This window comes from Mobula hypostoma, chromosome 1 (assembly GCF_963921235.1).
Source record: "Mobula hypostoma chromosome 1, sMobHyp1.1, whole genome shotgun sequence".
Lineage (NCBI taxonomy): Eukaryota > Metazoa > Chordata > Chondrichthyes > Myliobatiformes > Myliobatidae > Mobula > Mobula hypostoma.
Window position 1 is genome coordinate 155219654 of NC_086097.1, and position 15858 is coordinate 155235511.

The following is a 15858-nucleotide window of genomic DNA, read 5'->3' on the forward strand; positions in this document are numbered from 1 at the left end:
TCAAGTACAGTCCCAAAGACATCAAACGATTTTCATACTTTAGAACTTTTGTCCTGGGATTGTTCCGGCAAATCTCCTCTGTACTAGCACATCTTTCCTTGGGAATGGAGCCTTAAAGCGCAAGGAATTTGTATGTTTTCCCCATGGCTGCATGGGTTCCTCCTGACACACCGGTTTCCTCCCACAGTCCCGAGACAAACCATTATTAGGATAATTGGTCATTGTAAATTGTCCTGTGATTAGGTGACTGTTTACTAGGTGGGCAGTTGGACAGCGTGACTCGTTGGGCCAGTCGGGCCTGTTCCGAGCTGTATCTCAAAATAAAACAAAAAAGAAATACAATTGCTCACAATATCCCAAATGAGATCTGCCAAACACTTCACAAAGACTCAGCTGTACATCCTTGCCTTTATATCCCAGTCCTCTTGAAATGTACTAAGTCCCTTTCTGTAGCTCCCTTGAGAAATCCTAGGCTGCATTCTCCATCCCCCACCCTTTCGCATCAGCCAAAAACAGACTTAAAAAAACCTTTGCTGCCCATTTAATCCCAAGCCCCCTTCTGCAATATGGTGCCAGTACCTAATGAAGGTCTCGGTTATACTGGAACCGTCCAGCGGATTTCTGAGCAGGCAGGTGTTGTGAGAGGAAGAAATATAATATTGATCGAGTGGCTTTGTCATGTTTTGGTAAACCTTGTCGTGTTCTTGGTTGAAAATGTCCCCTCTCGGTGACATCAGGAAGAACAGAAATCCATCCTTGGTCATGAAGAAATGACGCTTCGCTAACAAAAGAACACACTGCTATTAATGCCATTCATGTATTACCTGCACTGTAATTAGGGTTATGATTTCTTAAGATTAGCTTTATTTTTCACATGTATATCGAAATATGTAGGTGCGGTGAAATGTGTTATTTTCAGTTAATGACCAGCATAATCTGAGAATGTGCTGAGGGCAGCCCAGAAGTTTGTCCATGCTTCTGGCACCAACAAAACATGCTCATAACTTACTAACCCACACCCACCTGTGCTTGAAATGTGCAAGGACCTGGAGAAAATGCACGTGGGCACAGAGAAGACGTATAAATTACAGTAGTGATGAGGTTTGAACCTACATCGGTGATCGCTGGTACTGTAAAATGAGTGCAATCCAGAAATTTGGTGTTGAAGAAAGGTAGATTCATGGACAAGCTTTTCTTTTCCTTGGAAGGTACTGCTTTCCCATTCATCGCTGAAAAACCAGACAAGAGTCTTTGACTGCAGCCTTAGAGATGTAGCTGCCATCTGGAAGACCAACAAAGAGTTTGAAGTCTGGCTTACCAATGTGGATAAATCAGGCTAAGCTGCCAGGATGTCATACTCCCCCGAATCTACTGCCCCTTGCTGGTATAAGGAAAACTCATGAAAACGGCTGAGGCTCTTGAAAGAATGACCCGTGGCTATCTTCGAAAATAGCTAGACCTCCATCGTCGCCTGAGCAGATTTGCTCTGTACAGGGAGGTGAATAAACTATAGCAGCCTGGACAAGGAGTTCATTGTTGCCTGCACAGGAGAATTGCTGCTGTACAGAGATTCCAGCGACCACGTCTTATCAGCAGGCACTGATGTCTGGACAGGCAGGAAATAGAAGGCCAAAGATGCAGTGAAGATGGTTGAGTCACACCTGAGGCGCTGGGATCTGGTAGGGACAGTGGTGTCCGGTCAGGCAGGGTGGGACGATTTCCCTGCAACCCTCTTCAACAGAGATCAGGGTAGGGACAGATGCAGAATGGTACAGGAAGACTTGCGAGCAGCTATCAAAGAAGTGCATACCAACAGGGTGGTAGGTATGGGGCAACACTGAGCTGGGATATGGTGGGAGGGTGCGCTGATACGGAAGATCTCCTGGTCCAACATCTGGCAGGCAGGTCCCCTGCACGTTGTTCTTTTCCAGATTGTGTAAAATTTCTTGCCAAGTCTCAGTCAACCTTTATGCTTGGGGCAAAAGTGAGGCAACATCATGTCTTCTCTGCCCTGGAACACATCCTCAGCAGCTGCCAAAAAGCCTTGCGACAAGGATGCTACTGCTGGTGCCATAACCAGCAGAATTGAGAATAAATGTGATCGAAGTGAATTTGACTATTGAATGATTGCTAGTGCCAGATGGGATGTTTTGAGCATTTCAGAAACTGCAGATCTCCTGCAATTTTCATGCACAACAGTTTCAGGAGTTTACAGATAATGATGTAAAACAAAGAAAACTCCAGTCAGCAGCAGTTCTGTGGGCGGAAGTGCCTTGTTAATGAGAGAGGTTAGAGGAGAATGTCGAGAGTAGTTCAAGCTATCAGGAGAGGGACAGAAACGCAACTAACCATGTGTTAAAACAGCGATATGCAGAAAAGCATTTCCGTATGCACAACACATTGAATCATGAAGTGGATAGACTACACCACACGCTACTGCCTTCTACTGTGCCTATTGTCTTGTTTATTATTTATTGTAATGCCTGCACTGTCTTGTGCACTTTATGCAGTCCTGGGTAGGTCTGTAGTCTAGTGTAGTTTTTTGTGTTGTTTTACGTAGTTCAGTGTAGTTTTTGTATTGTTTCATGTAGCACCATGGTCCTGAAAAACACTGTCTCGTTTTTACTGTGTACTGTCCCAGCGGTTATGGTCAAAATGACAATAAAAAGTGACTCAACTTGACTTGACTACAGTAGCAGAAGACCACGAACGTACACTCTGTTGTTACTTCATTAGATACCAGAGGTATCTAATAAAGTGGCCACTTGAGTATATGTTCTGAGGTGACAGGTCATGTGATTAAACATCCCTAAAGTGTCGGCAACACAACTTCAAGGTGAGGGATGTGGCTTACCTTCCTCGTTTAATTCATACATCTGGATGAGATGTGATGCATTCTCCTGCGTCACACTCTCCCTTTGTTCCTTCCATAGGAACTCCTGGAGTTTTCCCACACTGATCAGCTGCTCCTTGTTGCAGTAGAAATCAAAGATGGTGGTGATCTCCTTGCGGTCCGTGAGCATGTGATGAAACTCTTTAATCTCCCTGCCACAGATGGTACCGTCTTTCGCCTTGTCACATTTCTGAGGGTGGAAGAAAGGACCAGAGACAGTTACGATGAAAGAACGGCCAAAATTGTATTGCTACTGAATCTGTGCTGCCTTCACCCCAGTGAAAACAGTTCACCTCATTCAACCACTTTGCCAGAGAATATTGGGCCCTTTTATAAGAAAGTGTGCACTAGCATTGGAGAGGGTCCAGAGGAGGCTCATGGAAATCATCCTGGGAAAGAAAGCCTCACTGCATAAGGAACAATTGAAGACTCTGGACTGGCGCTCACTGGAGTTTCTAACAATGAGGTTGGGGGGTGGCGGGGTGGCAAGGGGAATCTCATTGAAATCTACCACATATTCCAAGGCCCAGACAGAGTGGATGTGAAGGTGATGCTTCCTTTCGTGTTAGAGTCTGAGACCAGGAGGTACAGCCTAAGAATAGAAGGATGTCCCTTTACAAGTGTTGAGGGGTGATTCATTTAGCCAGAGGCTGGTGACACTATGGAATTCATTGTGACAAATGGCTGTGGAGGGCAAGTCAATGGCTATATTTAAAGCAGTGGTTGATAGGTTCTTGATTAGTAGGGGATTGAAGGTTATAGAGAGGAAGCAAGAGAATGCAGTTGAGAGGGATAATAAATCAGCCACGATGGAATGGCGGAGGAGACTGAATGTCCTAATTTGCTCCGATGTCTTATATTCCTTTGAATTTATGGTTAGTGGAGCAACACAGAGAAAATGTTGCAGGAACTGAGCAGGTCAGACAGCATTCATGCAGAGAAGTAAACAGTCTGCTTTATGGGCTAAGATCCTTCACCAGGACTGGAAAGGAAGGGAGCAGAAGCGAGAATCTGAAGGCATAGGAGGCTGGTAGGAGAAGCTGGCGGCTGTAGCTGAGACCAGATGAGGGGGAAGGTGACTGGGTGGGGAGGTGAGGATGAAGTAAAAAGCTGGGAGATGATTGGTGGAAGAGCTGAAAGGCTGAAGAAGGAGGATTCTAATAGGAAACGAGAGTGGACCATGGAAGAATGAGGAGGAGGAGGAGGGGAACGACAGGAAAGTCATGAGCAGGTGGGAGCAAAGGGGGTGAGAGTGGAACCATGAAGAGGAATGGAGAAAGATTGAAGGGGAAAGGGGGAGAAAACACCATAAAGAAGAAAAATCTAATGTTCAGTAACATTACCCTTTCACCTCAGCTGCTCCAGCGAAAATAGTCCCAGTCTATCTAAGACTCAAGTTCTCTGGTCCCAGCAGTACATGTTCTGCAGTTTTCCAGCTTAATGACATCATTGATGCCTGTCGCTGGTGGGTAAAGGAGAAGGAAGGTGCCGTGACATGCAGACGAGGGAGGCCTGGCTGTTAGTACAAAAATCTGACAGGCCTGGAACATCGAGTTGCGGGGAGAGATAGATGGGACAACACAGTAGCGTAGTGGTTAGTGTAAGTACAGGGTTCAATTCCTAACACAGTCTGTCAGGAGTTTCTACATTCTTCCCATGATTGTGTGGTTTTCCTCTGTGCTCTGCTTTCCTCTCACATCCCAAGACACGTGGGTTAGGTTTAGTGAGTTGTGGGCATGCTACGTTGATGCTGACGCGTGAACTCAGTTGCGGGATGCTCCCAATACAGTATCAGATTGTGTTGGTTGTTGACACAAATGACACATTTTACTGTATGTTTTGATGTACATGTGACAAATAAGGGTAACTATAAGGGTTCTCATTGTGATTGCATGCATTTCCCCAGCTGATCCAGTTTACTCCCACATTCCAAAAAAAGCAAGGTGACCCTTGCACACTGAGCCCAGTACATAGATGGGCTGTGTCCATCTCCAAAACAAGGTACTGTATTTCACTGTATGCTTCGATACACACGTGACAAATAAAGCTTATCTGTCTTTTAGGCACCGCAGTAGGGTAGCGGTTAAAGTGACACTATTACACTCAAGTGGAGTTCAGAGTTCAATTCGACACCATCTGTACATTCTCCCCGTGACTGCATGTCTTACCTCTGAGTGCTCCCATCTCCCTCTCACAGACCAAAGACGTACCAGTTAGTTGGTTAATTGGTCATTGTAAATTGTCCTGTAATTAGGCTGGGGTTAAATAGGTGTGTTGTTGGGCAGTGCACCTGAAGGTCCAGAAGTGCCTATTCCGCACTGTATCTCTGAATAACAATAATTAAATTAATTAAATCATGAAGATACAGTAGTGTACCTTGAACAGGTCCATTGCATGCATACTATCCACTTCTATATTCATCATATGCATAAACTGCTTCACTTCTTCCAGCGTCATTTTGGCGTTCTTATCAATATTGGCCTTCTGCAGGTAAAGTTGGAACAATCTGCGAAGTGATGCAAGGAAACAACTCAAGCAGTGGGGTACAGCCCCATCCAAACCCAAGCAATGGGGTACAATCCCATCCAAACCCAAACAGTGGGGTACAGTCCCATCCAATCCCAAACAGTGGGGTACAGTCCCATCCAAACAGAGGGGTACAGTCCCATCCAAACTCAAACAGTGGGGTACAGTCCCATCCGAACCCAAACAGTGGGGTGCAGTCCCATGAGAGTCACACACAGCAATGCACACAAACATAGATAACAGACACACTCATGCAAAGACATATATACACACACACACAGATACACAAACACAAGTCAGTGACAATAAACATGATTCTGATTATGTGCTCTCATACCTATAGGCTTATGTACTTCTAAGTCAGGTTACGTGACTTGGAGGCGAAGTAGTTCCCACGTGCCTGCTACCATTGACTTCTACACGGGGGTGGACTTAGGTGCCAATGTCGAAGAAGACAATGGATGAAATGGTACCCTCCTTTTCTCACATACTTAGCAAAGGATACTGGTCCAGCTGCTCTCTCCGTTTCATGCTGGAGTTTCTGATCTTCAGTTTTGTAAGGCCATTGACCCAGTGCTGGGCCTCCTCAGCGCTGCTGGCCACCAGGTCCAGTTTAGTGTTCCTCTCCTTAAAGAGGATGGAGAAGCTGCAATCTGTGCGCTTCTCCAATATCACCTCTGACCAGTGGCCTGCCCTCACCTCTTGGATGTCAGCGATGGAGACTGGAGGGGATTGGGGGGTGGGTGGGTTAGAACAGCAACAGAGATCAGAACAAAATACTCAGATTCAGATTAATAAACACAAGAGATTCTGCAGATGCTGGAAATCCATATTAGCACACAGAAAATGCTGGATGGACTGAGCAGGTCAGGCAGCATCGGTGCAGAAAAATAAACAGTCAATGTATCAGATTTTCCGAAATTGGCCTGAGTCCTGATGAAGTGTCTCAGCTCAGAACGTCAACTCTTTATCTTCTCCAGAGAGCAGCCTGACCTGTAGATTCAGATTTATTTATTATGTGTACATCAAAACACACAGAATCCTCAAAGATCACCCTCAATCCAGACATGCACGCTTCTCCTCTCTCCCATCAAAATAAAAAAGCTTGAAAACACATATCCCCAGGCTCAAGGACAGCTTCTATCCCATGGACTCAGTTCTCTTTGCCTTATTGCAGGAAGGATGTGGCAGTTTCAGGAAGAGTGCAGATGAGATTTACCCAGATGCTGACTGGACTGGTGGGCATGTCTATGAACACAGGTTGAGCACACTATGGCTGAAATGAGTGCAGTTGATATTATGAAAGAGAAGGTACATGGAAAACTGGAAGGCCTGAGGTACATAAGACAAATGCACCAGGATAGACAAAGGAGAATCAATGGATGTTTTTTTACTTGGATTTGCATTGACAACATGTCGCACACGAAGCTGCTTAAGAAGAGCCCATGGTATAAGTTGCATGGACAGAAGATTGCCTGCGTAATGTGAGACAAACAGTGGGAATAAAGGGGGCCTGTTCTGTTTGGCTGTTGATAACATGTTGTGTTCCGCACACATTGTATATCAATAATTTGGATGACGAACTTGATCACTTTGTGGCCGGGTTTTCAGATGATGATACAAAGATAGGTGGAGGGGCAGGTAATATTGAGGAAGCAGGGTCTACAGAGAGATTTAGACAGATGAGGAGAACGGGCAAAGAAGTGGCAGATGGAATATAATTTAGGGACGTGTATGTCATGCAATTTGGTCAAAGGAATAAAGGCATAAGACTATTTTCCAAATGGGAAGAAAATTAAAGATTCAGAAGTGCAAAGGGATTGGATGTCCTTGTTGAGGATTCCCTGAAGGTTAACTTGCAGGTTAAGTTGGTGGCATGGAAGGCAAACGCAATATTAGCATTCATTTCGAGAGGACAAGAATATGAGCAGGATGTAATGCTGAGGCTTAAATAGACATTGGTCAAATTGCACCAGTATTGTGAACAGTTTTGGGCCCCTTCAAAAAGATGTGTGGTATTGGAGAGCATCCGGAAGTTGTTCATGAGAATGAGTCCTGGAATGAAAGGATGAACAGATGAGGAGAGTTTGCTGTCTCTGGGCCTGTAACTGTTGGAGTTTCAAAGAATAAGGGGAGCTCTCATTTAAACCTAATGAATATTGAAAGTCCTACAAAGAGTGCATGTGGAGTGGATGTTTCCTGTAGCGGAGGACACGAGTACCAGAGGGTACAGTCTCAGAATAGAGGGATAGCCATTTCAAACAGAGATGAGGAGTGATTTCTTTAGCCAGAGGGTGGTGAATCTGTGGAGTTCATTGTCATGGATGGCTGTGGAGGTCTTCCTTGTCTCCATGGAGATCAAGTGGATAGCCAGAGATTTTTCACCCCCTCCAGAGTGAAAATGGCTATTATAAGGAGGCATAATGTTAAAGTGATCGGAGCAAAGTACAGGGTGGATAGCAGACGATGGATTTTTTTTTTTTTTACACAGTGTGGTGAGTGCATGGAACACATTGCTAGGCATGGTGGTAGAGGTAGATACATAAGGGACATTTGAGAGATTTCTTCTACCTCTGACCTCCAAGCTTCTTAGTTCAAACACCTTCCCAAAACCACAACCTTTCCTCTCACCTGGTGCACTGATCAGGTTGTATTTTTCCCCTCACCGACCCTCTCGTGATGGCTTCTGCTGCCTTCCTTTCCAGTCCTGATGAAGGGTCTTGGCCCAAAACATTGACAGTTTATATATATCCTTTCATAGATGCTGCCTGAGTTCTTCTGGCATATTGTGTGTGGTACTCTCAACAGATTCACCTTAACTCCCCCAAGATTCTACTCCTTGCAGAAGACATGAAAACTCAAGAATATAAGGACAGGCTCAAGAAAAGCTTCTAACCTGCTATTACAAGACTCCCAAGCAGACCTCTCATCAAATTGTCCTCCTTTCTCTCCCCCACTTTTTTATTTGGTTGTCTTCCTCTCTTTTCCTTTTGGTCCGAAACATTAACTACTTATTTTTCTGGATGCTGACATAACACCTGAAGCGTCCAGCAGGCAGCACCAACATCTCCAAGAGCAATGATGCCATCTGTCTGGATGGTGATGCTCACCCCAACTCACTGGGACTGATTAAGTGGCGTTCAAGGCTGGTGGCTGCATGCATTAGTTCTTCAATCATGATACTTAATCTGCTTGTTAGAATCAACTGCTAAGGTTAGTCAATCTCTGTGGAATTGTTTCTGCGTGTCGGTACTGAAAAAAGACTTACCTGGGATCTAGCCTGTGGAAACACCCCTTTTGTTTTGTGGACTGACTGCATCATTTTCTCCTGAACCCTGAATCTTGTGAGACAGTCTATCTGAAGCCTTTATTGTGTATTCTTTGTGAACTCTTAAATTGCCTGTGTATTTTTGTTGGAATCTGAACAAGTGAATGTGGCAAGACAGTTGTACTGAGAACTTCTCACTGTTGAAGTAAAGTCTGAAGTCATTTGAGTCAGTGTCTGTGTACAATTGTACTTTGACCCACCTATATCTTTTCTGCTGACTTATCCAGTGTTGTGTATGTGTTGCTCTGGATGTCCAGCATCTGCAGAGTTTCTTGTGTTCATGCAGGAAAATTATTCTTTTGATCTTTCAACCCATCTGACTTGATTTGATGCAAAATGACAGATTTCACTGTCTGTCTCGATGCACATGTCACAAATACACTCACTGGCCACTTTATTAGGTACCTCCTGTGCTGAGTACAGGTTTGTGGTCTTCTGCTGCCATTGTCTGCCCACTTCAAGGTTTGGCATGTTGTGCTTTCAGAGACATTCTTCTTCCAACCACTTGTACCACATGGCTACTTAAGTTACGTCCAACTTCCAGGCAGCTTGATCCAGATTGGACTTCGTTCTCTGGCCTCTCTCATTAACAAAACATTCTGCCCACAGAAATGAGACTCACTAGATGTTCTTTAGTTTTGTGTTTTGTTTTGAACCATCTGTAAATACTAGATGATCAGCCATGATCACAGTGAATGGCGGTGCTGGCTCGAAGGGCCGAATGGCCTACTCCTGCACCTATTGTCTATTGTCTCGAGAGCATTGTGCATGAAAATACCAGCATGACTGGCTGATTAGATATTTGCCTTAATGAGCAGGTGTACCTAATGTGCCAGTGATTATATTCTACATTCTGTAGTGATTTTTGCTTTTACTACCTCAATGTATTTTTGCTTCAAAGTAATGTGTGTCTAGCTGTCAAAGTCAAAATTGAGTTTATTGTCTTGTGTGCAACTACATGTTTGCACAGGGCACTGAAAAACTGGCTTCCAGCAACATATATGGCTCATAGCATCAGATAAGCACCATTCACAAGAAATTAAATTTATGTACAATATTTTCAAGAATGAACACCATTAGAAAATGAAGTGATCAAAGCAAAACCAAGTTTTACACTTCATCTCATTACATGTGACAATAACAAACCAATATTAAATAGAGGGAGGAAGTTAAAGCTCCCAGGGCAAACACGTGTGTTCACATGGAGAACGTACAAGCTCCACACAGACAGCACAAAGGTCAAGGGGCATCACTCTTGCGTGGCAGTTACCAGGATGCTATGACAGCTCAGGTCGTCAGAGTTCACATTTCAATTTTGGCACCGTCTGCAAGGGGCTTATTCATACTCCCTGTGATCAAGTGGGTTTCCTCCACAGTCCAAAGTCGTACAATTTAGTAGGATAATTAGTAATTGAGTATGGTCCTGCCATTGGGGTCATGTTAAGTCGGCGAGTTGTTGGACCAGAAAGGCCTGTTCTGCGTTCTATCTCAAAATAAAATGAATTAAATTTTATTTCATTCTGCTGTTTCTGCCCAGATCAGAGCTGCCTTCAGGCAGCAAATCTACTGGCTCCAACATGGTGTCATACCATCAATCAAGGTCTCATCACTGGCATTGTTGGCCCCTTGGACAAATATTTTTGTAAACTTTCTACCAACACTCTCACTGTCCCGTCCCACCATCCCTCTAAGACTTGCACAGCACTCACAAATTTGGTTCCTGGCTCTCTTGAAGATTTTCTGAGAGTCATACCACACCGTCTGACAGTCCTCCTGGAGCCTGTAATAACGGAACTTCATCCAAAAATGAGACTTAATTTTCAGCAGACGGCTCCCTTTGAGCATGACTTCAAGATCTTCTTCGTTGAAGTCTTCTGAGGAAAACAGAGAGGACACATCAGTCAGAGAGACGCCAGAAAGGCAGAAAGGAAGTGAAGGCTAAGAAGGTAATGAAGGAAAAGAGGGAGCGAAGGAGGAATGGGATAGGTAACTGGAGAATGCCTAGAGCAGGGAAAAGGTGTTAATGTTCAGGAGAGAGCAAACAATAAGATATGATACTAATCCACAACACAGGCCCTTGTTATGTGACAGAACCCATGGAAATCATGCAGCCCAGACAGTGAACCTGGCTGAATTTCTAAAGATCTCTGCTCATCAACTGTATGGAGTATTTACTGTTATCTTTAACTTTTCGCTACAGCAGTCTGAGGTACCCACCTACCTCAAGCAGATATCGATCATACTGGTACCCAAGGAGATTCAGGTAACCTGCTTCAATGATGATCATTCAGTAGCATTTATATCCAATCCAATCCACCTACCATCACAACAGGTTACAGCAGATGCTATTTCATTGACTCTCCCCTCAGCCCTAGAACATCTGCACAGGGAAGATGCACACAGCAGGACACTCTTCATTGATTACAGATCAGTAGTCAATGCTATCATTGCATCAAAACTAATCAATAAACTACAAGACCCTGACTTCAATACCTCTTTGCAAATGGGTCCTCAATTTGCTCACTTATTGACGCCAGTCACCAGACTGACATCTCTTCCACAATCACCATCAACACAGGTGCACCACAAGGCAGTGTGCTTAACCCCATACTCTACTTGCTTTATACTTGAGACTGTGAGGCTAAAGATAACTCCAATGGTATATTAAGAGCATAAGACCATAAGACAAAGGAGCAGAAGTCGGCCATTCGGCCTGAGTGTGCCCCGCCATTTTATCATGAGCTGATCCATTCTCCCATTTAGTCCCACTCCCCCGCCTTCTCACCATAACCTTTGATGCCCTGGCTACTCAGATACCTATCAATCTCTGCCTTAAATACACCCAATGACTTGGCCTCCACTGCTGCCCATGGCAACAAATTCCATAGATTCACCACCCTCTGACTAAAAAATTTTTTTCGCATTTCTGTCCTGAATGGGCGCCCTTCAATCCTTAAGTCATGCCCTCTCGTACTAGACTCCCCCATCATGGGAAAAATCTTTGCCACATCCACTCTGTCCATGCCTTTCAACATTCGAAATGTTTCTATGAGGTCTCCCCTCATTCTTCTAAACTCCAAGGAATACAGTCCAAGAGCGGACAAACGTTCCTCATATGTTAACCCTCTCATTCCCGGAATCATTCTTGTGAATCTTCTCTGCACCCTCTCCAACGTCAGTACATCCTTTCTTAACTAAGGAGACCAAAACTGCCCACAGTACTCCAAGTGAGGTCTCACCAGTGCCTTATAGAGCCTCAACATCACATCCCTGCTCCTATGCTCTATTCCTCTAGAAATGAATGCCAACATTGCATTCGCCTTCTTCACTACCGACTCAACCTGGAGGTTACTTTAAGGGTATCCTGTACGAGGACTCCCAAGTCCCGTTGCATTCTAAGTTTGCTGACAATACCACTGGTTTTGGGCTAAATCAAAGCTAAATAACATACAGGGAAAATGAAAATCTAGATGAATGGTGCCACAACAACAATTTCTCACTTAACATATTGTTGTGCGGGCCCTCTCAGCAGTGGCAACTGAACTCGACGAAGAAGTGCTTCTCGCAGGTCAGAGACGGTTATTTAAAACAAGAGCTTTGCGGGCATTAGTCCATTGTGCGGGGCCTATCAGCGGCGGCAACTGAGCTCAACGAACTAACTAAAAGTACAGATGGGATAAGCAGAGCGGCCATTGTCGGGAGCAGGCCAGTGGCGAGAGTAGAAGCGACAGGCTTTGGCTCATTCGGGCTTCGGCGAGGTAAGTGGGTAGGTGGACTTCATTTTTGGGTTTTCATTGCATTTTTTTGAGGAATAGAGAGCATGCCCGATAGGGTTAGTATTTTGTTCTGGGTGTCGGATGTGGGAATCCTGGGAATTTTCCTGTCTCCCAGATGGCCACATCTGCTCTAGGTGCACTGAGCTGCAGCTCCTGAGAGACGGTGTTAAGGATCTGGAGCTGCGGCTCGAAGACCTACAGCTTATTAGCGAGAGTGAACAGGAGATAGAGAGGAGCTACAGGGAGTTAATCACCCCGAGGCTGAAGGAGGTAGATAAGTGGGTGACGGTCAGGGAAGCGAAAGGAAGAGCTCTGATAGTAGAGAGCACCCCTGTGGCCATCCACCTCAGTAATCTTTATCTGACTTTGGATGCGATTGAGGGGGATGACCATGGCACTGAGCGTGGTGCAGAAGGGAAAGAGGAAGATGAGGAATGTGGTAGTCATAGGGGGATCCAGAGTGAGGGGAAAGAAAGGAGGTTCTGTCAGCCTGATAGAGATACCCACATGGTGTGTTGCCTCCCAGGTGCCAGGGTACGAGATGTCTTGGTTCAGGTGCAGGGTATTCTGAAGGGAGAGGGTGAACAGCCAGAAGTCTTGGTACACGTTGGTACCAATGACAAAAGTAGAAAAAGTGAGGAGCTATTGGAGAGAGAATTCAGGGAGTTAGGAAGGAAGCTGAAAAGCAGGACCTCTTGGGTAGTAATCTCAGGATTGCTGCCTGTGCCACGTGCTAGCAAGTGCAAGAATAGCATGATCAGGTGTCTTAATGCGTGGCTGAGAGACTGATGTAAGGGGCAGGGCTTCAAATTCCTGGATCATTGGGGCCTCTTCTGGGGAGGTACGACCTGTACAAAATGTACGGGTTACACTTGAACCCAAAGGGGTCCAATATCCGAGCGGGCATATTTACTAGAGCTGTTAGGGAGGGTTTAAATTAATTTGGTAGGGGGATGGGAACTGGGGTGATAGGGCTGAGGAAGGGGAAAACAGAAATAAATCAAAGATAGCGTGCAACAGAGATGATAGAAAGCACAGGCAGAAGATGAGGCATAATCACATCCAGTGGGATGAGTTACAGGGCAATAGAGGCGTGGTGCAGTTAAAACAGAAAGCAACAAATACTGGACCAAAAATGTATATATTTGAATGCCTGCAGCACAAGAAATAAAATGGCCAATCTTGAAATTCAGCCACAGATTAGCAAGATTGACGTTGTGGCCATTTCTGAAACTTGGCTAAAGGATGGCTGTCACTGGGAGCTGAACGTGCAAAGATATTCAGTGTATCGGAAAGATAGGTTAGTAGGCAGAGGGGGTGGTGTGGCCCTGTGTATAAGAAATAATATTGGCCGAGGACTTCCGGGTCATCAAGGGGAATGGCGGCGTAAGGAAAAGGTCTCTCGACAAAAAAGAAGGTAAACTGCCCCAAAATCGAATTTAGACAAATACTTAATATTGCATAACTATATTAATAAAAGGGGCAAGGATGATGTCTAAGAACAAGAATAAAAAGTCCGCTTCGAAGGCTGATAAACGTAAAGAGATACAGCAAGGCGAAGGGCCTAGCTCTCCCACGGCAAGCCAGGACGGAGATAATGAGGGGGAATCGGTGACTCTGTCTTTGATTCTCGGAGAGATTCGCGAGTTCCGACAAGATAACAGCAAACAGCTGGAAGATATTAAAGGAGAAATAGTAAAAACTAACTCGCGGATAGATGAAGCCGAAGCGAGGATTGTTGGAATTGAAGAGAAGCTACAAAACGCCGAGGAAGTGATAGCAGAAATGTTGAAGCTACAAGACCAACTCCAGTGGAAACTAATAGATCAAGGCGGCCGCTCGAGAAGGGAAAATGTGAGGATCTACGGAGTTCCCGAAGGAACCGAAGGTAAACCAGGATTGATGATTCCCTTCGTGGAGAAGCTGCTTAGAGAGAACCTTGATATGCCGGCCGCAAAAGACCTACAGATAGAAAGGGCTCACCGCGCGTTGGCACCACAGCCCCCGGCAGGTGCCCAGCCCAGATCGATTCTGATCAGATTTCTCAGTTACAGAATGAAGGAAAAGGTGCTTAAAAGAGCATGGCAAAAGAAAGGTTTCATGTGGAACAACTGCAAAATCAGTTTAGACCACGACTACGCACCGGGGATTCTTGCCAGACGGAAGGAATATACGGAAACACGGAGAGTCCTGAAGGAAAACAACATCAGATTCCAGACCCTGTATCCAGCTCGGCTGAGAGTCTTTTACGACGAAGGGACAAAAACTTACGCTACGGTGGAGGAGGCAACGTCGGACCTGGCGGACCGGGGACTACCTATTAAAGTTATCACCCAACCGGAGTCGCTACTGGAGAGGATTCGGCAGAAGTCGTGGCAGTTAGTGGGGCGAGACGCTCCACTCGAACCAGAGTGTCAAACTACAAGGAAAAGCTGCAAATATTCAGACGCGAATGTACAGAGAATACAGATTAATTAAGAGAAATGACTGAAAAGAGTAAATCGGACTTAAAAGTAAAATGAAAACTGGTAACTGAAAATAAACTAGGCGGAATAACTTGAATGATAGCAATATGGTCGAGACATAAATAGGAGAAAATTCTCTATGATTATTCAAACTGCTGAGGGCCCTCTAACACAGGGTGAAGATCGAGGTTATCCCTCTGAACTGAGGCGGGTCGGTGCTCAGGCCTCATTGTGGGAAGTCGGGGAAAATTTTCAAATGTTATACGTTCAGAAATGTCTAGGGTGTGGTTATATGTCTCGGTTTACTGTTGAGAAGGGATTGCTTACTGTTTGGTTAGAAAAGGAGAGTGCTTTTTTTCTACTAGAGAAAAATGCAAACTGAATTGGTAAAAATAATTTCCTATAATGTTAATGGGGTTTTGAATCCAATTAAAAGAAATAAGATTATGTCTAAATTGAAAAAAGAGAGGGCACAAATAGCTTTCCTCCAGGAAACACATATGAGCCAATCTGAACATGGAAAATTAAAAAGAATGGGCTTTAAGCATGTATTTTATTCATCATATAAATTGAGTCACAAAAGAGGGGTAGCTACTTTAATATCAAGTACTCTTAATTATGAACATATTTCAGAGACTAGAGACAAAGAAGGACAGTTTGTAAAAATCACAGGAAGAATAGAAGGTACAGAAATAACATTGCTGAATGTTTATGCTCCTCCAGGTAGTGAATGGTCATTTTATAGACACATTTTTGACCTAATGGTCAGTTCTCGAGGGGTAGTAATTTGTGGAGGGGATTTTAATATTAGATTAAATCCTATATTAGATTCTTCAAGAATAGTTACTCAGAATAAACCTCTGACTCGGA

The 15858-nt window shown here is 44.6% G+C and overlaps 1 protein-coding gene across 1 annotated transcript in view; it reads right to left on the reverse strand.

Moving 5' to 3' along the window:
- The window catches only part of LOC134346987 (1-phosphatidylinositol 4,5-bisphosphate phosphodiesterase delta-1-like), a 56415-nt gene that overhangs the window by 27800 nt on the left and 12757 nt on the right, over nt 1-15858 (reverse strand). The window contains exons 3-7 of the mRNA XM_063048970.1: nt 10457-10621; nt 5925-6141; nt 5270-5399; nt 2855-3083; nt 580-781 (exon numbers count right to left, since the gene is read on the reverse strand). Coding sequence (XP_062905040.1) covers nt 580-781; nt 2855-3083; nt 5270-5399; nt 5925-6141; nt 10457-10621 — 943 coding nt within the window. The remainder of the gene's footprint in view (nt 1-579; nt 782-2854; nt 3084-5269; nt 5400-5924; nt 6142-10456; nt 10622-15858) is intronic.